General features: G+C 32.8%; 1 protein-coding gene across 1 annotated transcript; it reads left to right on the top strand.

Moving 5' to 3' along the window:
* The first annotated feature begins 23,055 nt into the window (after positions 1-23,055).
* On the top strand, positions 23,056-24,562 carry LOC111002050 (chymotrypsin-2-like). Its single transcript, XM_045630455.1, has 5 exons — positions 23,056-23,110; positions 23,202-23,379; positions 23,709-23,955; positions 24,072-24,224; positions 24,401-24,562. The coding sequence occupies exons 1-5, from the start codon at positions 23,056-23,058 to the stop codon at positions 24,545-24,547; spliced, it is 780 nt and encodes a 259-aa protein (XP_045486411.1). The 3' UTR covers positions 24,548-24,562.
* Positions 24,563-24,849: the final 287 nt, after the last annotated feature.

Here is a 24,849-nt window from a genome sequence, read left to right as displayed (position 1 = left end):
CCACTGAAGTATTTCCTAACCATTCAACTTAGGGCCCTTCAAGAAAAGAGCGTACCAAGTCTAAAAAGTCGTAAAAGGCCGGCGACGCAAATGCAAGCTTTCTGGCAATGTAAGTGTCCATGGGCAAGTATTAGCATCAGATGAGGCTCTTGTCCGTTTTTACGTAAAAAAAAATCAATAGAGTTTCATATTCGTGTTTTAAGGGCTAAGCTATAAAATAATAGTAATTTATTAGAAACATTTTTAATATCGAGATACAAAATTTCATTCCAATAAAATAATTGTCAAAACGGATACAATGTTGGGTTTAATAACGAAATTCGTCGCTCGACCCTAAAAAAGGAACGTATTTATGTTAGGCCTTGCGGTCGGCCGTTACTACTTTACGATGTCATTATAGGTACCATTAAATGTATGATTACGCGGCCCCTGTTTCAGACATTTGTTGAAGCACCTAAACGACGAGCATCTAAAGTATTTTAATTCATTATGCTCCCCCAATGTATTCACGCTGTTGTAATGTACAGAGGCAAAACTTAATCAGCGACTGTTGCCCCTAAAGCCAACAACAAAAGGACACTTTGTGTGTTATAACCGCTCTTCAGTAAGTTACAATTGGTTAGACCTGGAAAGAAAAATCCACGACTTCATAGCTTTCGAATGAACAAGACACATGTCACAAGACTAATGGACAGGCACTGCATGAACAAAAAAGAAGATTTTGTTAAGTAAATAAATGATACTGATTTAATGTTTATAATTATTGGATAGTTCACTATCTGTATCACCTCGACATCCTTCGTTCGACAATTAAGCGTATCTAAAAGCAGGATTTGCTGCTTACCACCAGAATCTGCTGCCCACTGAAGTACTTCCGAACCTTTAAGAATTCAAGAAAAGAGCGTACCAAGGTTTAAAAAGCACGCAACGGACATGCGAACCTTTTAGAAATGTGAGTGTCCATCAGCGCAGCTATCGCTATCGCTAACATCAGATGAACATCAAATGATGTATTACATAGTACAAAATTGTACTTTCAAGTTTTAAATAATTTTTTATGTTTATTTTCAAAGTATAAAAATTTATACTTGTAGTATAAATACAGTAAATAAAGCAATTATATTGATTTAATTGAACTACAAAAGAAATAATTTGAGTATATTGAGTTGAATGGTTAATCAATATTTAGATAAAATTTATAATTTGTGAAATGACTCCCTCTGTTAGTTCTAGGTCATATATATTTCATTTAAAGTTAACGTAGCTGGTTGAGCAAACTGTAAAGATTTTATATTTCAGAGAGCAATTATATTCTTTTAAAACGAAGGTTAGCGCTAGAATAGTTACTTGTACCTATAAATTTAAACAATCATAAAAAATTAACATGAATAATTTCTCCAAACAAAAAACGAGTTTTTAAGGAGTTTTTTTATATGAATGACATTATTTTTAACTTAACACAATAGATGTCAAAAAAATCAGTCAAACCGGTCAGTAGTTAAATAACAAACAATTTAGCAGATAGATAATGTGAATACACAACAATTGTCGTTAACAAAAAAAAATCGGTAAATGTAACAAAAAATAACATACATACATTAAACAAACAAACACATATATTAGTATCACTTTTGTTACGCAATCTGTTATTACAATATACATAAACATGTACTAATTATACAGGTTCTAATTGCTAGCCAGTCCCTTTGTAGCTATATATGTAAATAATGATGGTTTACATAGACAGAATAGCGCATGAAAATTTAAAGTATAGTTCATTCATAATTTATAAATCACCGAAGATTCCTTTGAAAATACAGTCCCAAACCAACACAGTTCCCTTCGTTAATTATGCAATGTTTTAATTCAATTACTCACGTGGTCGACCCTAATTAGCTCGAAACGGCACTGCTATACGGAAATAGGGCAGGAAAAATAGGAAAAAAGTCTTACAAATACTTAGAGTCACTATAATCTTGGCGTTAGCGGTTTTTTACATTGGTATGCGAATCGTTAATTTATGTCGTACTGCTAAGTTTTTTTTGATCGGGTTTGTAAAAAAGAAATCAAAGAACCAGTCAATCAGTTATGAAACTCATTTAATATTGTTTATTAAATTATGATTCCTCTGTGATCACAGATGAGAGTTAAAATTTTAATTCAATTCAAACTCAAAAATCATTTATTTATATAGGTAACATAATGTACTCTTATGAACGTCAAAAAAAATAGACATTAAATGCTTCTAATTTTACATTTACTGCCCTTACATCAAGGGCGAAGAACTGAAGAGAAGAATTAGCAATAAACTCTCCGCCACTCTGTTTAATAACATCGGATAACTTTTAAACCCAGTGAAACCTTCCTTACCCATAAGTAGGAATACTTTAATTAAAATACACATGTTAACTAGATTTAGATTAAGTTTCTAATTAAATGTCGAGAATCAAAGACAGATAATAATAGAAAGTTATAAATGACTACTAGCTTTTAACAATCTACACGGTTTTTATCACAGTGCAGTGAGTCCATTACTTAAATTCTGTATTCATGTTTTTCTATAAAAAGGGTGTTCTACCCTTTCATCTTCAAAGCCTTCGGAACCAATATATTTTAAAGTAATTTTAGGGTTATTTAAGTAACATATTTCTTTTAAAGTAAAACACTTTTTTAACGGATTGAAGTTATATTTATTTAAACATAATTTTAAATTTAACCGACGTTTCGCGTGCTTTACAGCGTGCCTGGTCAAGGTGACTGAAGACAAAAGGTGTTAAATGTCAAAAAAGTATCACAGCTGTAGAAAATGTTGTATTTATTTCCCCGGAGTTGGTATCGACTAAAGATGTAGAACGTTTCTGCAGAAATCCATTAAAAAAGTGTTTTTCTTTAAATGTGTAAAAGTTATGTTAATAAAAGACAACATATTTCTTTGTCCTGTGAGTCAGAAAATGCATATATAATAACAAAATATGCAAATCTTTGTGCATCGCTGAACAATGAAAATCCCGGAAAAACATTTGGTTGAGCAATTGGTCAAGTATGAAACTTCAAACTTTTTAGAATAAAAAGTTAACTCCAGTATTCAAAATTGTTTGAATTCAATTTTAATAGTTTGCGCATTTAAACTTTTCTCGCAATTCAGCACAAGAGCACAAATGGATTATAAAATGAATATATCTTCGTGTACTTTGTAGAGGAACGCCTTGGCGAGGCTTCTGGCAATGAGTGGCAGATATCACTAAACACCAGATGAGCCTCCTACCCGATTGCCCTTTGGTACACTTACAAAAAAACTCAAGCAAACGAATCCATAATGTGCCAATTATATAGCCCAATGATAGACAAACAAAAATACGGTGATTTTTTTTAATTGTTTATTTGCAAATCTCTGTAAATTTTATTTTAACCTCAATCCGCCTTTACCGAAATGTAACCACTTTGATAAGCTTAATATTTGAATTTACTATTAAAAATTCTGGTTTTGTATTAGGAAATGTATTACCTTTAAAGTAACGATGCATAAATCATTAAATTATCTGCGCTTCCTATTAACCAATTCTTATGAATTAATTACCATCTATTACTATCGTAGAAGGTTTCAAAGTTTACAAAACAATTTCAAACATAGAACAAATTCATCTTATCTCCTTGTAAAAATTCAATTTGTTACGTGGCCAGTTGCGTCTTAGTACTAAATACGTATTTCCTATTTACCTCAAGTTTATTTTCTTTTCTGTGTCGCAGTGCATCGGATTAAGTCTGGTTTGCTTCTGCAATGTTCAGACTGAGATTAAAGAAAATTGGCTAAATATTTTCTATTTGTACGGGATTACTCTTATACGATGTTATTTCTCAGAATTTACAAAACTTTATATAGAAAGACATGTTCCTATATTGTAAATTTATTATATTTTAATTTAAAATACTCATGTAGAGTAAATATTAGCCATTCATACTACATTTAAATACTGAATTATGTGGTGTTATATGCTTTAATAAATATATAATGTCTCATTTAAATAAAAACAATTTCCCAGTCTATGGATACACTCTAAAACCACGCGCACACACTCACACATACTTAATATGTTATGAATCTATTATTTGATTAGTTGTACCATATTTGTCATCAATAAAGTTTTTAGCTATTGCATAGATTTTATCGCGGTCTTTGAGCGCGGCCGAATCAAGAAATTCCGTAACGAAAATAAACCTTACACACTATGAAGTAATATAGGTGCGGCCAATACGCGTTAGAGTGAGACAGAACGCATACTGCGTATTCACATCTCTCTGATCGGTGACGTAGCGTAAACGCGTTCAGTGCAGCCGGTACGCGTTAGAGTGAGACAGACTATATGTGGTAGATTGAATTAATATCAAAGAGAAAATACTGCATAAATAAAAAATTAATAAATAATTGTAACTGCATAAGCCGATAAAAATGCTATGCAATAGCTTTACCGCGGCAGGACCGAATGCCACATGTTTTTTATTATTATTATTATTGTAAAGCACTAATAGCGTCATAAATAATAAAAATGCAAATTATTTAATTTTTTGTTATTGTATTTCTAAAAAAGTCCATAAGTATTTTTGGATATTTTTATCAACTTTAAACATTATGTTGGTTGTTAGTGTAAGGATGTGTGTGATGTTCACAAAGGTGCATAATATATTTCCGGTTAGCAAAAAAATTTAATATCGATTGTCAGTGGAATGTATTCTAATTTAACTTGCGTATGGCACAGTGAACAAATTAAAAACTTCACAAAGCTGTTAACCAAATTGAAAAGAAAATTGCATTTTTTAACTAAAACTGATTTAGTCAATCTATTGACACTATACTGAACTTAAAGTAATTAAATGTTATACACGTCAACTATTAAAAATATTGATAGGATTCAGAAAACAATAATCTTATACCGATTAGTAAAACAGACGTATGTTTAACCTATGTCAATTTAAATGTCACGAAACTTATTAAAAAATCGGTTATCTGTAAAGTCGGTTTACTGACGTGGAACGTGACAACGTCATAAGAAAATACTGATGGAATGGTTGCATTTTTCAAAAGAAAATATTAATTTTATTTGTTTGATAGATATTTTGTATGAATATAGAATAGGTTATATTTGCGCCATCGTATTCGGTTCTGATGTGATTTGAGTTAGGCCGTCTAAATGTGTAAATTTAACGATGATGCATGTTATGTATTTATACAATTCCTTAATGTGAATGTAAAGTTTGTTAATATTTAGAAGAAATCTCCAAACATCTATTATATAATAAAAGACATAAGGAGTACTGAGAGACTTTAATATTGATTAGCTAATAATCATCAATACTATATTGATAGCTAATGTTTTCCAGCACCAGGTCCTTCCACTTGAACGAAGAGCGGTTTGAATCGTCGACGACAAATCCCTTTCCGTCGGATTTTGATCCTTTGGCGTTGCGTGGAGATGCGGGGTCACTCTGCATCTTCTACCGCATTTTTGTCGCGCACCACTCTTTGTGGAACCAGCTACCCTCTGAAGTATTTCTGAACCAATTCAACTTATGGTCCTTCAAGAAAACAGCGTACCAATTCTGAAAAGGCTGGCAACGCATTTACGAGCGCTCTGGCATTGAGATTGTTCATGGGCGGCAGTATCATTTAATTTCAGGTGAAGTTGCCGTCTGAACCCTGTTCTATAAAAAAAGACGTTTGAAGAAAGAAGCATGCAGGCATATTTTCCTCTCAAAGTACCTAGCTGTTTTTAAAATCACGAAACAAGAAAATATGACATCACAAATGTTACACACATACACATAAATCATATATATGGTTGATGGACTTTGCATGTATATGAATGACGGGGCGTGACATATTTTTACTTTTTATTTTTAATATTGTTTTCTCATGTAAGTGACATAAATGTGAATAAACTTCTTAAAACGTTTCATTGACATAGAGCAGATATACTTCTGCGTCATTTACTACTGACTGGTTAAAGAAATATCCTATCAAAGGCAAGTTAAGGAACTAAAAAAGGGAACAAAATAAAACATACTTATAACTAAAAAGAAATAGCAACTTATACCTCATTAAGAGCGCGATAAAAAACGCGATCAATTGGCAGATTTTTGTAAAATATACCAATATTATCAGTAGTTCCAGTAACTCGAGGATTACAAAGAAATGATTTTTTCAAATTTAATGAAGTAAGCAGTAACGCTAAACCGCAAGTACCACAGAAAAGTAGGCAAAAAATGAAATGCAATTTGAGTCCGTTGCAATTCAACTGAATACATTGTACTGGGGCATGTCAAGTGGCCCTCCACAGCTTCGTGTTTTATCTTGTTAATGTCCGCGGCACCGCACTACGAAAGAGGTGTAAACCGGTATAATTGACAGTTTTTAAAGCTGTCTCCTGTTTCTAGTTCGAGTTAACTCTCGTGTTGCTTTTGTTCTGAAACTGAACATGATTCGTGAGAAATAATTGTTTGCGAAGAGATTTTCATTAACAGATATCGTTTAAATAAGTTTAACGTTGCTTCTATCTTTTGAAAGTCTCTTCAAATGTGTTATTTAAATTAAGAACTTAACATCAAGACTGTTTTGAGCAATGATAAATACTAATTGTAAATATCGAATTGCTTAATAAACGTATTATTTAAAATTAGAACTAAACACCAAGACAGTTTCAAAATTGGAATTTAAAATGTAATTGATTAATAAATGTTTTATTTAAATTAAGAACTTACCTACTACAGAGTTTTGATATTGGAATTTAAAAAAATATTATTGTTAATAACCAATTATTAAACAAATGCATTATTTAAATTAAGAACTTAAAATCAAGACTGTTTTGAGCAATGATAAATACTAATTGTAAATATCGAATTGCTTAATAAACGTATTATTTAAAATTAGAACTAAACACCAAGACAGTTTCAAAATTGGAATTTAAAATGTAATTGATTAATAAATGTTTTATTTAAATTAAGAACTTACCTACTACAGAGTTTTGATATTGGAATTTAAAAAAATATTATTGTTAATAACCAATTGTTAAACAAATGTATTTTTTAAAATTAGAACCTACTAACTAAACTTACGAAATTGAAAACCTCTTTGCTAGATGTATATAAAAAAAAACTGACGCAACATTTCGGCCTTAAAATAAATTTACCAAACTATTCAAGCGTTGTTTAAAAAACGAAAAAATACTTATTCCACTAACAATCTATTGCAAATTGATTCGATTATACCTTCATTGAACATTAAAAGATAGAGAACGAAATGATTCGGAAGAACGCAGTAAGTTTCCGATAATTCCTTACTGAATTCACAGACCCATTCGCAGAGTGATTTAGGCCATAAAAATAGAAAAGATTTCTTATTCCGATAAACTGTACCGTATAAAGCAAAACTTGTTTTTTTGATCAATTCAAATCGATGGATTTTAAGAATAGATTTGGTCTCTATTGTCGACAAACTAGTCGACTTTGCCTTTAAAGTTTAATTCGGAAAATAGGAATTTCTAGGCACTACGTTTGTTTGGGCGTTGGCAGGTATGGTAGATATACTTTTTTGCATGGCAAAAAAGTGTTCTCGCAGAGTTTCTAAAAATAAATAAGTGTTGTATATTAAGTATAATTGAAGCTCTCATTACATATTGTAAGAGCCTGTGTTTCCCTGGATACAATGGCAATGGAGGTGATCAAAATTATTTACTGACAATTGACAATTTGACAAAACATGACTGCATTATACTGAGACCTGCCTACTGACTTTATACTTATACCACGAAGTAAGTTAAATATTGCAATACCTTTATTCTTTATAAAATATTTTACAAAACCTGTATCAGGCTGATTGCATAAGTGTGTCATATAAAGAGCATGTTGTCATTTACGTTAATAGGTCAGAACTGATATAAAAACCCCTTCAACGAAACAAGTGACATCCATTTAATATCACTTTAATTAAGATACGTTTAATGTTTTAATACAAATCTTTGTTTAATACAACAATATGGAAATGAGTTTTTTTAAATCGAATCTGATGTTAAGTCGCCGCCCATGGACACTCCACTACCAGAAGGCTCACAAGGCTTCTTTGACCCTAAGTCGAATTGTTTTGGCAATACTACAGTAGGCAGCTGGTTTAAAAAATATATTTCCAGCTTGAAATATATTCCAACCAATTCGAATTAGGAACTCAAGAAGAGACCGTACCGATTTTTAAAAGGCCGGCAAAGCATCTGCCTAAGTGTACATGAGGGCTGGTATCAGTTAACAAAGGCTTCTCTAGGCTAATCTTTTTGTATGCACATTTTGTGATAAAAAGTGATTAAACATTTGATATTTGAAGTTTATGGGACGTTATTTAATTAGCAGTAGACTAAGTGTGCGTTAATTCGCATATTGTTAAATCCCAGATGAGAGTGTATTTTTTTTTGTTGAGTATATAAGATAGACCACATATAAAAATAATTAAGCAGTTATTTATAGATTCAAAACAACTGACTATGTCCTATTATTTATTTATTACAGAAATACACACATTATCCTTACAGACTAAGCCAATACGATAATATCGTCATTAAATAAAATATGATAAGTACATATAAAAAATTAAACAGAATACAATACAATATCGCTACTGTGAATTCACTCCGCGAACATACAAATATATCGATAGTGTCGGAGACAGCATTCAGAAGGCCCAACGTCCTGGTTAACAGGGATCTGTGCAACAGACTGGTTCTTGCTCATTGTATCGGAAATAACCTAGACCTTCGCCATTGCACATATCCCATAGGTACTAAGGAACCCAGTTCTTGGAGTACACTTGGGTTGTACACTACACCCCTTAAGACTTTCAATACGCAGTAAGCCAACTGTAAGTCCCGTCTGGTTTCCTATTTATTGTTCCCCACCATCCTTAAGACAAATTATGTTGGGTACATTAAAGGATAGTAGGGATAGATGCCATAGTCTGTGATAGAGGTGTCGTGTAAATTTATTCTGTATGGGCCCAACATAAGGCAGTATTTAGCTTCTTGCGACGAGACTATGACACCAACTATGGATATTTAGAAAACTATATCGGACTTGGATAGAAAACATCGACAATATCGCTTTACCAAGTACTGGCATAGCAATTTTGCATATCTTCAATATTATCTATCCAATATTTTAAATTACAGCAAATCGAATGAATTAAATGCCGTTTGAGCAAAATTTTCATTCAATTTATCGTTGTCTTCGTCCTCTTTATCCGTAGTTACTTTGACAGCGCAATCATAACTGATGTAAAACTTGAGTCTTCATTGCTAAAGGACTCAAAAGATTTCTATAAAAAAATGCGAAAACTGTAAAAAAAGTTTTTTTTTACAGTTTTCGCATTTTTTTACTTACTACTACTTACCTTACAAACAAAATGTTATGCATTAATCAGTTCTAAAATAACAATAATATTGAGATCAATTTTGGCCTTGTAATAAGCTTGCACCACTCTGCGGTCGGAGGTTTGAATCTCGACAGTGGAACAATGTACTTTTCTTACTACACTTGCTCAGACGGCGAAGAAAACCATCAGACCGTCAGCTTACTTGCTACTCAACTCTGCTAATCACTTTTTAGCATAAGTGACATCCCTAAAGGTTTACCTATACGTAAACAACTGTCATGAAAATTCTACCTCCCTACCCTACCCTTAATCTTTTACCTGTGATAAGTGCAGTATTGAGCATAATATACTAGTAAGAAACGCAATACTTGCTCATGTCTACTGGAAAGAAATACAGTACTTACTTCTATTGCTAAAAATAAACACAACAATTTCATCTATTACTGCTTCAGTATTAATAGATGAAATTGCAAAGAGCTTCTATTAAGGATTTATAAATTCAAAAGTTAAGGGTTTCTAAACAAATCACAGTACTGTACACTGGTTCGCTTGCGTGTAGCAAAGCTTGATGAATAAATACCAACCAGAATAATATATACCTTTAAAAGTACCATTAACATCTGACAATGCAGTGTTTATTCAACGGAAACTCAAGCAAACACTGTAAAATACAAGCTAAATGTGGACACGGCTTTGTGGCAATAGTTTACACTTGTTTCGAGGCACTAGACTGATTCGGTCTATTTGTGTAGACGTCAAACGAACGGTTTTCTTGATTCATTTGTTTTCCTGCGTTAGTCTGAGCATTGGCCCATTCAAAATCCATTGATTTTTGTCTGTTAATTATTTTTAAAAGAAGAATTAATTTCTTGATGGACCCTATGTAAAATTCGTTTGGAATTTTCAGGAGGAAGCTGGTTCTACATAGTGGTGGTGCGTGGGAAAAATTGCCTTAAGAAACGCGAATGGAACGACGGTCGTCGAGGTATTACGGGTGTCATTTTCAATTGTACCTTGACATCCGACGATGATACTCCTGAATACCAGTTATTCAAATTATTATAAAATAATATATTTGTTTTTAACACACTGGTGCGTCGAGTCCTTAATGTTATAATTTATAAAATTTGATTTATAAAGAATATCAAAGAAATTAGATAGGAATTAATTTACTTGATCTGTCTATTTACACATCATCATATGAAAAAAAAATATTAGAATAAAACATGACTGTTTAGTTCTTACACTTTATTATTTGTTGTAGTAGTTATTTCTCAGCAACATAATTAAGGAGCAATACCTATCCAATTACATTGTCAAATGATTGGAAAAATAATTTTCTGTATAAAATAAGTCATAAGAAATGTTATTTAATTGCTGTATACTTCAGAACCTTAGTGTACAACCTGTATGAGTGAACAATGATGGTGTAAACTTTTCTTTTTTATTATTATTATTATTTATAGAAATTTTCTGCTGCATAATTTACATTCTATATATTCATAAAATATGATTGCTGTATATATAAATATTTATATAATTTTATTGTAATTGGAAGCAATCGGGCAGGGGGCTCATCCGATGTGACACCGCCGCCCATGTACACTCACGTTGGATACGACTAGCGAATGCCTTGTTGGCCTTTTAATAATTGGTTCTCTTTTTTCTATAAGGACCCTAATTGGTTCGGAAATACATCGGTGGTCAGCTAGTTCCACTTAGTAGTGGAACGACGCAGGTCAAGGTGACACAGGTAGAATTTGTTGTGGTAGAAAACATCATATATAAGAATTTGAAACTACGTTAATGGATTATAATATCAATTAATTTATAATCCAAGTGATATACCGTTACGTATCTTGTTAAGTTCGAAATTAACCCGTCGCCTTGCGTTTCAAGTCTTGTGATTAAACTGCTTGATTCAATCCCACGTTGTGTTTGTGTTTTCAATAATGTAGACCGACTGCATGTACGAATGTAGCAGGATTCTGCATTTGTAAGTGGGATTATCTGATTATATCTCGACTGCATATGAAGTACCCCAAATGATTAGACACATTTTTGAATCTATCATTAATATTATTTATATTCCTGCATCTGTGTGAAAGACTGTACGTGGCCAAGACGCTATTGAATTAAGGAATTTTGTAAAACAGTCGATGCAATTGGCTGTGACTAGTTTGCGTTAATGTGTGTCAATACAGAACATCTTTTACATTGTGTCTTATTATACTTATTAAATTAAAATATTGTGTTAAATCTGTGGATTAATAAACTATTAAATAAATACATAATTACTCCTATGAGGCTTTGCCATGATCACAGATTCGATGTCACCCTATACTCACGATGCCTAAGAGAAACATAATCTCCATCCAACAATTGCTACAACAAAATTGTACGACTTTAACCGAAATGTGCTACAAGCGATTGCATTAATAAACCTACGGGACGCGTAAATTCTTGATAGCAGGTAACATTGATGTCGCACTTTGCTAGCTTCTAACGATCTTTACGAATTCAGTTCTATATGTATGTGTGCTCATGATGCAGGTGATTTAACGCTATAGATATTCTTAATACTCCTTTTATGGATATTCCGCGACAGCCTTAACAGAACAGTTAACTAGTGGTATCGTAGAAAGTGCTAGACAGGCAACTTATAATTAATTTGCTTAAAATAAGTGTTGTTTGATGATTTGCTTTTTTAAAAGACTAGACGTTTTTTACGCCGACTTTTTCTCATTGCCTACACCTTCTGCCTCCTTTGTTGATGAATAGGAATGGTCGGACTTGAATTCGATTATGCGTTGATGTTAGTTATTTTGATTACGTATTTGCCTGTTGTTCCCACGCGAATGTAAGTGCGTGCTCCTATGCCTACTGCTGATAGAGGACAAAATTTTGTTTTTTTTTCGTTTATATATTTTTTATTATTATAGGTATTTACTTAATGATATCATGTGGACATGGTATAATGGTTGCAGCTCCTTATAAACAGTGGCGGAGAGTTCATTGCCAGTTCTCCTCGTCCGTTCTAAGCTCTTGCTTTGAGAACTGGGAGTAAATGTAAAATTTCAGAAGCATTTAATATCTATTTCTTTATTGCACAGCCTACATCGTGCTAGATTTTGAATTTGAATATGAAAAAAAACTTAAAAAGAATATCATAATAAATAAAACATAATTTGAATTAAACATTTTTTTTTTTATCAAGGCAACATAATATTACACTACAATACATGTGTCTACTTAACTATTCCCTTCTAAAGCTTTATATTTTCTATTTTGTCGTTGTGATGTATCATTCTGTATGAAATATTAGTATAAGATAGGTCTCAGTTGTTTAAGAGTTGTGATTGATATGCCACCCACACGTCCAGCGCCACGCCACAACAATTTATCTTCTAAAAATTTTACAGCAACCCATCCGATAATGTAACGACCGTGTTATTGTGATAAAATAACGCTGATACTTTTTACCCTATCTATATGTATGTGTAAGTGTGTTTTGTTGTATATTATGTCACTGTGTTAATTATAATTAACTAAATATTTTCGACGTCCTGGTGGACAGAAAAACTGTGTCCAGTTTATGTTTCCACCATACAAACTACTACAATTTAAGATTATTTATACAATAAAGAAATAAATTAAAAAAAAAGTTTTTTGTTGTTGTTGTATTAGTGATCTTTTTTAATTGTTTTTTTATTTGAGAGGACACTCAACAGAAACTTCGACAGATGGTATAAAAGGAATAGCAGGGCTGGAAAATTGTCGGAATAGACGAGTGGAAGAATTTGGAAAAGGCCTTCAAAACGGTGGAAGCCGAGCGGTGTAAAATTCTATGGCATGGACGTAGTGTAGTTTTGTGTGTAGTACGCTAATAAAGGCTATTATTATTATTTTATTCAATAGTGAAAAATTCTTTAGATTTTTTTGTATCTGTCGGACTTAAAATTAGGTCTCACTTTGTCGCTCGCGCCCTCTGGCAGTATCCGGTATACCGGTACAAAATTGAGCTAAAGAAATACTAAGTTGTTAATTTCATTAGGGAAAAATTATGAGTGTGAATTTTTACGATGCCCACCGTCACAAAAAAAAGGACACCATGATAGTTAGTTACCACCAGTTAGCTATAGTCACATTATCCTTGGGTAGAATGCCTAGCGAACCCCGAGGGCCCATCTTAAGGGCGTGTGATGGGCTGAGGTGGTTTTAGTGGGTAGGGTCTCGCTACCCCTCTGAATAGCAGAGGGTTTTGAGTGTAGATCCAGCCCCACAGTCCCCGCGTTAAGTTCGTTTCTTGATGCGGGCCTGCAGAAGTGCATTTCCACCTCATCAAAAAAAAAAAAAAAAAATAGTCACATTATAGACTCATTTTAGTTTTTTTTTATTACACTGCTTTTGGCACGTTACTGAAATATGATTTAGTGATAATAGAGATTAGAGATAAATATGAGTAGGTTTATTTTTTTGATGTTCGTGTCGTTTTTTACAAATGTTTTTTTTATACCTCTAACGCGTGTACATAAGTACACGCATGTTTTTTTATTAGGCAGATCTACTTGCCTCAAAATTAATAACGCAATAAATGTTCAACTTCATCTTATTGCGCATAATATTATTCAAAACAATGTAAAGATATTGCAGTACAAAAAATCCAGTTTTGGGGCAAACGTTTTCAAATGACCCCTGCCACGACCCCAATATGAGAACAAAGTAATTTATAGTTTCATACATAGATTTACAAGGAGAGGATTACATAACCAATAGCCCTTTGTAATATTGTTCGTCGACTCAATTTGACTTGAATCTATTAGCTCGTATACGCACTAGTGTATCGAATGCACTTAGCCGAAACAAAAGGATAACCTGACTTTATAGTTTATAATTTTTTTTTATAGAAAAGTGGGCAAACGGGCAGGAGGCTCACCTGATGTTAAGTGATACCGCCGCCCATGGACACTCGATGCTAGAGGGCTTGCGAGTGCATTGCCGCCCTTTTAAGAATTCGTACCCTCTTTTCTTGAAGGAATATTTTATATAAATATACTTATATAAAAACTTGACATATCTGTCTAAATTAATACTTTGAAACATTGTACACAAGAACAGAGTTCAATAATTTCTTCCTTTTAATTGAGACTGTAAGAATGTTGGATACTTCCTTAAGTTAAATATCCTTTTAAGTAAATTTGGTTCGTTTTAAATTCTTAAGTTAGGCTACTTCGAAATGTTAAATTGTATCTTTGTGCAGAGACAATTTATAAAACATACAATTTAAATTTAGTATTGTCTTTTATTAACATAACTTTTACACATTTAATAAAACACTTTTTTACGGATTATAGTTATGTATTATTGTATTTAAACTTATAATTATTTGGACATAATTTTAAATTTAAACCGACGTTTCGCGTGCTTTACAGCGTGCGTGGTCACGGTGACTGAAGACAAAGGTGTTAAATGTCAAAAAGTATTACAGCTGCAGAAAATGTTGCGTTATCTGTATTTATTTCCCCGGAGTTGGTATCGACTAAAAGATGTAGGGTTTTTGCAGAAATTGCTCACGGTGTCCTCCATTTTCGCGGATTGTTTATTTTGAGATTTTAATTTGGATATTATTGGATCCCAGGTGTTTGATAATTTTAGGCCGTCCTCTCTATTGAAATTGGCGTGTTTTTTGATTTCAATGGCTTCGCGTACCAATCTTGGGAAGAATCTTTTTTCTTTCGCAAGTACTTTCGGTTGGTCAAAGCGTATGTAGTGATTAGGCCTATCTAGTGTGTGTTCACAGACTGCTGATTTTGTGTGTCGTCTATGTCTTATGTCCGCGATGTGTTCCTTGAGTCTGCTGGACATATTGCGTTTAGTTTGCCCTATGTAAGACAGGCCACAGTCGCAATCCAGTTTGTATATACCTGCATCTTGCAATGGGGTGTTACTTTTGATTGGTCTTAGGAATTGCTGAATCTTCTTGTGCGGCTTGAAAATTGTATTAATGGAAGCTCGTTTTAGGACCCGGCTAATTCTATCTGTAACTCCCTTCACATATGGCAGGTAAGCTGGCTGGCGAGGAACTGTTTGTGTCTTGTTTTTGTTTCTGTGATGCAGCCGGGGGATGCGCAACTTGTTTCGGTGTAGCACCTGTTTGACATGCTGTAGTTCCTCCTTGAGGTGGGCCGCATCACAAAGACGTTGGGCTCTCTGAAACAAACATTTACCGACAGAGAGCAGTTGTGACGGGTGGTGGTGGGATTCACCATTGAGGTACCTATCTGTGTGGGTTGCCTTTCTGTGTATTGTGTGACCTAGTGTGCCATCTGCTTTGCGTATAATTAAAATGTCCAAGAAGGGCAGACAGTTGTTGTTTTCTTTTTCAACAGTAAATTTAATGTTCTTGTGTATTGAATTTAAATGCGTTAGAAATGTAGATATTTTGTCATTGGGGAGTACTACAAATGTGTCATCGACATATCTCTTGTACAGTCTAGGTTTAACCGGGGCATTGGCCAGAGCTCTCTCCTCAAAGTCCTCCATGAAGATGTCAGCGACTATAGGTGACACCGGAGAACCCATGGCTACTCCATCAACCTGCACATAGAACTCATCTTTCCACATTAAGTACCCTGATGTGAGACAGTGTTTTACAATATCTACATAATCTGGTGACATGTTCTGTTCCTTAAGTCTTTTTGAAATTATATCTAGGCAGTCATTTAGTGGTAAGTTTGTAAATAGTGACTCAACGTCAAAACTCACCATAGTTTCGTTGTGGAGTAATTTGAGATCTCTACATGTTTCCACAAAATGGTAAGAGTCCTTGACATAAGCACTAGTGTGACCCCTGAGAGGGGATAATATTGATGCTAAGTGTTTGGCTAATTTGTATGTGGGTGAGTCGATATGACTGACTATTGGTCTTAAAGGATTGTTGAGTTTGTGTATTTTTGGCAATCCATACATTTTTGGAGGTTTTACACAGGCTGTTGTTAAGGATTTAACATCTAGTGATTCAGTCACCGTGACCACGCACGCTGTAAAGCACGCGAAACGTCGGTTTAAATTTAAAATTATGTCCAAATAATTATAAGTTTAAATACAATAATACATAACTATAATCCGTAAAAAAGTGTTTTATTATACAATTTAAATTATCAATTGGAGGGTTTTTTGTACATACATTATTCTCCCATCAAACGTTTCACTCCTTTATTATTTGTTACTTACGCGTCGTTTAGTTAATTGGTAAAAACAACGAAAAATAGCTTTTTATGACAGTTTTTGCCGTGCACCTACACTTTGTGGAACCAGCTAGCCTAGCCACTGAAATATTTCTGAACCAATTCGAACGATTTCTTCTAAATTCTAAAAAGTCGATGAACTGCGAGCCTTCTGCCATTAAGAGTATCGCTTCGTACTTAGAGTACTTAGAGTACAATTTCTAGTCGTTATCATAAATCATTTCACTTATCCAAATTCGTGCCAGTCTTAGATTGTCATGAGATTCAATAAAATACTCCTAAGTAATTTCAATAGCATTGTACCCCAAGTCTAAAACTATAATGCCTAAGGCAATCGCTGGAGCCATAACTTATTTCTTAGGTTGCGTGTTAAACTGAAACTTGAATATAAAAAGATTAGTTATTATATTACATGACATTTACTTACCGAACAAAGAAGCTCTTAAACCTAATTTTCTTTATGTAATTTATGAGTTGAGTGAACTGGGTTTATATGAAATATACCTTTAGATTACATTCATTATAGCAGGCCTGTTTTATACAGCCGTTAAAAAAGGATTTTTGCTATAAATGAGTGTGTTTTGTAGAACATATTTAAATGTCCATTCATGAAAGCATAGTTCTCGGTTATGGGTTCAATTGATTAATAGTTACGTCATCTATAAATAATATATAAATATAAAAGGCTTTGACGTATATAAAAATGAATCCCTATTTAACTTGGTCACGATATCACGTGTGAACGGCTGGACCGATTTCGCTAATATTTTTTTATTGTTTGTTTTATCAGGAGAAGGTTCTTATGAAAGAAAAAGTTAGGAAAACTGCGAGGGAAATTAGAAAATTTAAAAAATTCTTAACCACCATATTAAGTAAGCCAGACTTTTATTACGATAGCAAATATTTAATTAGTGTATAGCACTTTTACAAATCAAACTTTTTTGACGTAACCTTATTGCCTTTGTCATCACATTGACAGATTGCCTGCTGTAAATATCGTCAAAGATAAAGTAAAAAAATGAATATCGTTTAAAACAAATGCTTCGATCGGATTATATTGATAAAATAATTATATAAGCGATTATATAATTATCATTCATCATCATCAATCAATTATCAAGATTAGAATATATAAAGAAAAACAAACACATTATATATTGTATATATGTATATTGTGTATTATATATATATATATAAGTTATAGGTAGTAGTTTTATATAAATAAAATTTTTTTTATTACATACTTAGAATTTTAGAAAATGGTGGATTCCACTTCCTTCTCGAAACACTTACTGAGCTGGTATTGGAGCTGGTTATTTATTTTACGAACCATTACTGAGTCAGCAGCACCAAAGTGAATTCTTAATTAGTAACTTTGCTCGAAGATCGGAAGATTTTCCAGAGCTTACAAACTATTAGCAAATATTAATATACATTTATGTCATCGTTTATAACTCTTCAAGTTATTTCAGTCTTTCACAATCATTCACTCCTTTCTTAAAATAAATTCGTGAATATTTGTTAAATTAATATTCACGAACTTATTCCTAATATCTTCTAGAGAGCAGATACTAATAGACTTTTATACATTCTTAAAGAAATTAAAGTTCATTAATTGTTATTATAAAAATATGCTTATAATTTTATAGATTCTTACTAATAAGCGAAAAGCTCGCGTTTCTTTATGAGTTATGACATAGTGTTAGCAATAATTTTTAATATAAATATCATATTTCATCATACAGTGATATACTAAGTGATGCAGTATATAAAACCTGGAGGCTACAAAATTTTTAAGTCTGTATCTGTTTCATGCGTTGACTTTTTTTTGTTAAGCCGGTTTCCTCACAATGTATTCCTTCACCATTCGAGTGAATGTTAAATGCGTAGCTAGAAATTTGGGATGAGGCATGAGAGTTGCTGAAGCCACTAGATCAACACTGGACTTAAATAACTGTCAAACATTATGGCGATAAGGCCTAAATCCAAACAAGGTTCCCAATTCATTAATCACCCTAGTTCACAGATTACATAAAATGAATCATATAATTTTATCATTATTTGTAATTCATTTCTCCGGGTTTTTAGAGTCTTATCAAGCTAATGGATGAAACGTAGATAATTTTGAGTTCAAGAGAAATATTAAGAGCATGAATAATCCGCTTAAAATAAAGGCACCCGTTCCAACTATGCCAAATGTTTCCAAGTAAGTTAAAATTACTGCCCCAATTTCTCAGGTACGTAAACAGATGCTGTTAACTTGATACCTTAAACTTTGTAACTAAATTTATGAAAGCATTTTTTGATGAAATTCGTATGAGGCAATCTTAGAGTAGATTCCTCACTGAATTATATGACATAATTGTAATTATATGTTCCTAACTGATTATTGTGTGTCGTGTTCGATATCTAATCCTCACAGCCAGTAAATAATGTAATTAGCTATGTGTTAATTACAAAGTACTTATAGTTTGATTGTTCATAATAAATTTCAAGCAAACAAAGTCGAAGCAAAAATGTGAAATACTACAAAAAGACACTCCTGGTGTATATTGTCCCCCAGGTTTATTGTTAAATGAAGCCTTTTTCAAGCCATTACCGCAACTTTTAAAGCAATTTCCATGTAAGCACTAACAAGTTAATAAGGCAGACGGGATTCATTTATCACGGTGTCGTCCCTCACGTAAACATTTTAATAAAAGCTTCCATATGCAAAAAATAATTTTAAGGATACTAATTTTTAACGTATTGCTTTAAGTAAGTATCAATATAGGGCGTGGCACTAAATCCTGAGTACTGAGAGCTATGTACCAATGGGTTTATCTTATCACTACATAGTGTAAAACAAAGTCACGTTCTCTGTCCCTATGTCCCTTTGTATGCTTAAATCTTTGAAACTACGCAACAGATTTTGATGTGGTTTTTTAAATAGATAGAGTGATTTTAGAGGTAGGTTTATATGTATAATAACACCCATTAAATAGTGGAGAAGTACTGTTATTTTTGAGGTTTCTAATGTGATGTCGTAAATAATTACATTTATTCCGCTTACATTGCAAACGCAGGCTGAACCCTACGAGTTTTATCAAAATAATGTACTAAGTATTGTACTCATTGAAAAGGTCTACAGAAAAGTCCCTGATGGTATATGTCTGTTTCTTACGGATAACCCACAATAACTTTTTTTTGTCATTTACTTTTTACGATAAATAATGGCTAAATTTCGAAGTGATTTTAACCAATACAGCATTAATCCTTAACTAATTAAATACCTTGAATACATTGTTTATTTAATATAGATCTATACAGCCCATTACAGCTTATTTAACAGCGATCGACTGCGTATATTATTATCGGAGCTTTCCAGCGACGGAAATAACAATAAATAATAAAAACCTGCATCAGCATTGCACCCGTGCGAAGCTGGGGCGGGTCACTAGTACAAATATATTATGCTCTAATATCAAATAAGTATCCAGAGATTACCAGCTCAAAGCACAAAATCTATTCTATTCAACTCTTGCTTCTCTGATAAAGAATTATTGACAAATCTAACCTTGAAAACACGAAGTATGAAGAGTTGGCTGTATGTATTGTACAAACATCCAGTAGCTCTACAACTATCTATCTATGTATGTATTCGGTAGGCTAAGTGATTAATTATTTTATTCACTAAAATACAAACAACATCGTTTCGGTACTACGCCAATACAATAATGTGGAAAAATGAAAAAAATACAGTATAAAAAAAATATCGCTATTGTGACCAGATTCTGCGGACATATAAAGATGTAGATGATATAGACATATACGGTAAATCCTTATATGATATGGTAAATAATGGTAATAATAAATATTAATATTAAAACAAAAATAATAGTAAAAAATTAATACTCTGCACAGATATGGCGGTCTGTATTTGCATGATACCTAAATTGATGTTTTATAATTTTTACGAATCAGCCGAGTTGCGTGGAAGCGAACGCTAATCATACTTTATATACAGTTCTTATCAGCGAATTTGAATTTCATGGATTCGCATTTAAAAAATCGTCGTCATTTATATTAAAGGCAAATACAATGTTAAAAGTCTAATATCGTATTTCGTTTAATTTAGAAGCCGATTTTTTTTATTATTTTGAAAGTGACTGTATCAGATATATAACTAGTATAAGAGCGGTGTTAGATTACGTGTAACTCTCTTCTAGGGGTTCGTAGGTTCGATATCCGGCTGTGCTACTAAGATGAAGGAAAACATCGTGAACAAACCGTGCTTAGACCGAAAAAGTCAACGAAGTATGTCAGGCATAGTAGGTTGGTCACCTACTTGACTTTGATTGATAAACGATCATGAAACAGGTACAAAAATCTGAGGCCAAGACCTAAAAAAAGTTTTTAATTTATTTTCAGTTAAAATTTTCATGTATCTCAGAAACTATAGCAACATATACGTTTACATATAGCATTATATGTGTTGTGGTGAACATTAATCGGTTCGAGTGAATGTTAACGCACATAGACAGAAAGTCTATTGCTGCACAGCCGGGGATTAAACCTACGACCTCAGGGACTCAAGGGATAAAAAAGTTTGGAAGTAAAAATAATAAAAATGTTAAACTTACTTTTAAACACTAACAATTATTAGTAAAATATTGGATTAAGCATCAGATAGGAACATAACATATATTATTTATATATACTGTGTTATTTGTATTTCTTTAGAAACGAAGTGTAAATAAATAAATAAATAAATAACAATGGCTTTTTTTAATTGTTAATCCCACTAACGAATATCTGCTCTGAATAAGTAATGTTTATTCTTTGTCAAAGTTTTTATTACTGTTGGTGAAAATAACCATTATGTAACTGCAGCATGTCTCAGTGTATCAGGGATATTGAAACCTATAATTGTTTTAATTTGGTCAAACCATAATTTCCCTTACCATACCAATTTATAAAATTATAATTACTACGCACAGCATAATGGGTACAAGTAGTCATTATTAGGTAAAGCAATTTGACCTCATTTATTCAACACCAGTGAAGTTGTGTCGTGGAAAGTGAAGATTTACGATGAAGTCATTACGTTTTATGGGCCATAATTGATAGAGATAAGATCTGAGGGCAATGAAATTGCAAAGTAGGGTTTGAAGCAGGTTGATTTCAAAGACGCGCATTAGTGTAAAGAAAAATGACCCGTATTAACATAAACGAGTGGCGTTGGGGTTATTAATTACAAATTTTTATAGTCAACGACACGCCAACATTGCGTTATTAGAAACAAAGAGTAAAATGGCGAAAATGAAATCACGCCATACAATTAGTGCTGTTACAGTACAATCTTGTTTTACAGTTTTTAGTTCTTGGGTATCTGTTGAGTATTTATGACCAAGCTGCACTAGATAACTAAATGTATGAGAGGGTGTTATGTAAAAACCTAAAACAGTATGGATCCCTAAGGGCTGCAGACGTACCCAAACCATTAAATAGTGAATATAAAAATAAGAGATGTCTGCGCCAAGAGACCTTAGGTAACAGACAGAACCTGTAAGGGTTGAACGGTAAGGATCAAAGGTTCAATGTGGTGGGATCATATCAAAGCTATCGAGCAGGCTCACCACGATAATTAAGGGCTTGAAGAAGTCTTCGCCACTGTGAGAGGAAACGAGAAATATATATAACACAGAAATATTCAAAATTGATTTATTATGAGGTCAATGTTCAAATCTGAACAGCGATATTTATTTTACTTAGCTACTTTAAATTATTAATGGTCTTGAAATTTAAATTTAGGGCCTAATGTGTGGGTGTTTTTTTTTATAGAACAGAACGACAAATATGACTTGAGAACTGGTAGTTAATGTAGCATCAATGGAACACCTTGACTGTTGAGGTTCATAAGTATGCTTGGTTATTACATTAATGAAGTTATTTTGAGTTTGAGTATACTAGTGATAATTGAGCACATTCTATAGTTTTATGCTGTCTGTTCATTTTGTCATACTAAAAGCTAAACTTATAAATGTAGAGAAAATAGATTTCTCTATGGCATTTATTTATTGTGCACCCACTGAAGTCCAGCGAAGATTGGAAAATCTCTATACATAATGTAGAACTATCATATTTTTAAAGTATCATATTGCTTCATCAAAATTCATTTATTCCAAGGAGTTTTTCTGAACGTTGTTTTACTAATCATTAGTGCTAATGGCTTGGTTATAATTAATTCACCTCTTTGTCAGTCGATAACAAAGAAACTAAAAAATAATGGTAGTTTTTTTGGTATTTTTCCTTAAAACACACACATTTTATTTAATTTATTCCTAAAAATTAATTACATTGCGAATATAAAAAGGAAGGCATTATTTGAATGTGTATTTAACTACAGAAGCATTATTGACGATGGGTATCTCAAAGATATCCTTTATTCTACTGTTAGTAGCGTGGAACGTACAGGGTAAGTTTATTTAATTTATTATTCATCCTTTTTTTATGCAAATGCCTTTCCTTATTTATTTACTCCTTAACAAAAGTGCGGCTTATTGTAGGTTTCGCCTCTAATTCTGGAGGCCAAGAGCCCGACACCAGAGTGGTGGGTGGCAAAGATGCTCCCGAAGGGCTTGTGCCACACCAAGTCGCTCTAAAAAGAAAAGATGGCTGGACTTTCTGCGGTGCTGCTATCATCTCCGACAGATGGATACTGACAGCTGCCCATTGTGTAGAAAAGTATATAATATAAGTAATAATACATACTGTGTTTACTGCGCTGATCTAAGAGTAATTGAGGCTTCAGTTTTTTGTCTGGTCAATTTATATTATATTTAGAGTCTGTTTCACAATGTCCGGATAAGTTCCAAATAAACTATTTATTACTTATTGGTAGGATAAAAAAGTATTTTTCCGTTTCACGACTGTCAGATAGCGCTGTTTATCATGAAATGCCAAGTATCTTATTTGAAACTTTTATCTTTCGAATAATTTATGTGTTGCATAGCTATTTGGCACTTTATCCATACATTGTGAAACAGGCCCTTAATAAAGTTAATTTTTTCCAGTCGTAAACCATCAAAATTTTTCGCTGTAGTGGGTACTTTATCGAGAACGAAAGGTGGCACAAAGTATGAAATAAGCAAAGTAATTACTCACAAAGAACATAACAAGCCAACTAAATTCAAAAATGATATTGCTGTTATAAGTACGAAAAAGGCCATCAAATTCAACAAAAAAGTTCAGCCCCTGCCATTACCCACACAGGATATCAAGACTGGATTGTCGTGTTTACTGAGCGGTTGGGGTTACCTTGTGAGTAAATAATTTAAGAGATAAATGTCTATTACATTGGATATTATATAAATAATTGTTACCGGTGAACATATACCTTTAAATCAATTTAATTCAGTTAATTTGTATACTTTAAGGGCTATGGGCAGCGAGCGCCCGACAAATTACAGTATCTGTATGTAAACACTTTAACCGGGGAACAGTGTAATAAATACTTTAAAGGAAGCTCAGTGTCGATAAATTCCAGCCAGATGTGTACTCTTAACAAACGTGGGGAAGGATCATGCCAAGTGAGTATAACTTCAAAGAGCGCATCACCTTTTCTAGTCTGTTTTTTAACTGTATAATATATAACTACACAGCCTAGGGGTGCATATATAGCTTACTATTTTTCGAGTTTCATAGCAGTTAATATTTTAATTATGTAAATTATCCATGTGCAATGTTTGTGATTGGAAATTTTCAGGGTGATTCAGGCGGCAGCTTAGTGTGCAACGGCACCTCAGCTGGTATCGTCTCCATGAACTGGCCCTGCGCCAACAATTTCCCTGACGCGTACACCAACACGTACATGTGTAACTCCTGGATAAAAGAAAATACTAAATCACCCTGAGTATTGTATTTCATAAATTGTTATAAATTATGACGTAAAAATTATTTTATGGGTATTTATATTAAGTTGCAATCGCTAAATTGAGTCTTATCAAATCAACAAAAACATTTAATAATGATAAAGGGACCCTCTGAACGAACCGTAATTAAAATAATATATTTTTAAACTAAAAGATATGATACGTTTTATGGTCCCTAAGTCTTGGCCTTCTTGTCTTTATCATGTTTCCTAAATATAGAAAGATCAAATATTGGAGTAACTATAATTAAATAAGTACTTATATATCATCAGCTGAAACACAC

This window comes from Pieris rapae, chromosome 12 (assembly GCF_905147795.1).
Source record: "Pieris rapae chromosome 12, ilPieRapa1.1, whole genome shotgun sequence".
In the NCBI taxonomy this organism is placed as follows: domain Eukaryota; kingdom Metazoa; phylum Arthropoda; class Insecta; order Lepidoptera; family Pieridae; genus Pieris; species Pieris rapae.
This window is presented reverse-complemented; position numbering and strand designations above follow the sequence as displayed.

Excerpts from the sequence above, each read along its gene's own strand:
- LOC111002050 (XM_045630455.1), top strand. The coding sequence starts at position 23,056 with ATGGGTATCTCAAAGATATCCTTTATTCTACTGTTAGTAGCGTGGAAC. Across the intron at positions 23,111-23,201 it reads AGTAGCGTGGAACGTACAGG|GTTTCGCCTCTAATTCTGGA; the intron begins GTAAGTTTATTT and ends GGCTTATTGTAG. Across the intron at positions 24,225-24,400 it reads GTGGGGAAGGATCATGCCAA|GGTGATTCAGGCGGCAGCTT; the intron begins GTGAGTATAACT and ends GGAAATTTTCAG.